The sequence below is a fragment of the Buceros rhinoceros genome, unplaced genomic scaffold (assembly GCF_000710305.1).
Source record: "Buceros rhinoceros silvestris isolate BGI_N320 unplaced genomic scaffold, ASM71030v1 scaffold20952, whole genome shotgun sequence".
NCBI lineage: Eukaryota > Metazoa > Chordata > Aves > Bucerotiformes > Bucerotidae > Buceros > Buceros rhinoceros.
Genome location: NW_010397394.1, coordinates 12,092 through 12,502, shown reverse-complemented (window position 1 = coordinate 12,502; position 411 = coordinate 12,092). Strand labels below are relative to the sequence as shown.

The 411-nt window shown below is 65.0% G+C and overlaps 1 protein-coding gene across 1 annotated transcript in view; it reads left to right on the top strand.

Moving 5' to 3' along the window:
• The window catches only part of MED24 (mediator complex subunit 24), a gene marked incomplete at both ends in the record, with an annotated part of 12,836 nt that overhangs the window by 341 nt on the left and 12,084 nt on the right, over positions 1–411 (top strand). Inside the window, one exon of the mRNA XM_010146246.1 lies at positions 1–42. This exon is cut by the window's left edge and continues 26 nt beyond it. Within this exon, the coding sequence (XP_010144548.1) occupies positions 1–42 (42 nt within the window). The remainder of the gene's footprint in view (positions 43–411) is intronic.

Genomic DNA, 411 nt, shown 5'->3' with positions numbered 1-411 from the left:
AGAACCGCGCCCTGATCCACATCGCAAAGCTGGAGGAGACGTGTATGTCGCTCCCTGCCCTGCCCTGTGGCATGCTCTGCCCGCCGCTGCTGTCAGGACTCCCTTCCTCCTCCTCACTGCTGGCCCTGGGGAGATGTCATTGCCACCTCTCCCTTCCCCCTGCCCGGCTCCTGCCGCATTGTCCCTGCAGCTCCAAGCCCATCCGTCTTCCAGCCCTGTTGCTGTAACCATCTCCTCCCTGGCGCCGTGCCACCCTCTGCCCCCTCCCATCCCTCCATGCTGCCCTTGGAAGAGGAGCAGAATTAATGCGAGGGCTGCAGGAGCTGTTCCTGGGCGTGTGGTGTGCCCTGTGCTCCTCCACCGTGCCTGGCACAGCCCTGCCCCTTCGACTGGTGCCTGTGGCTGGGCAAG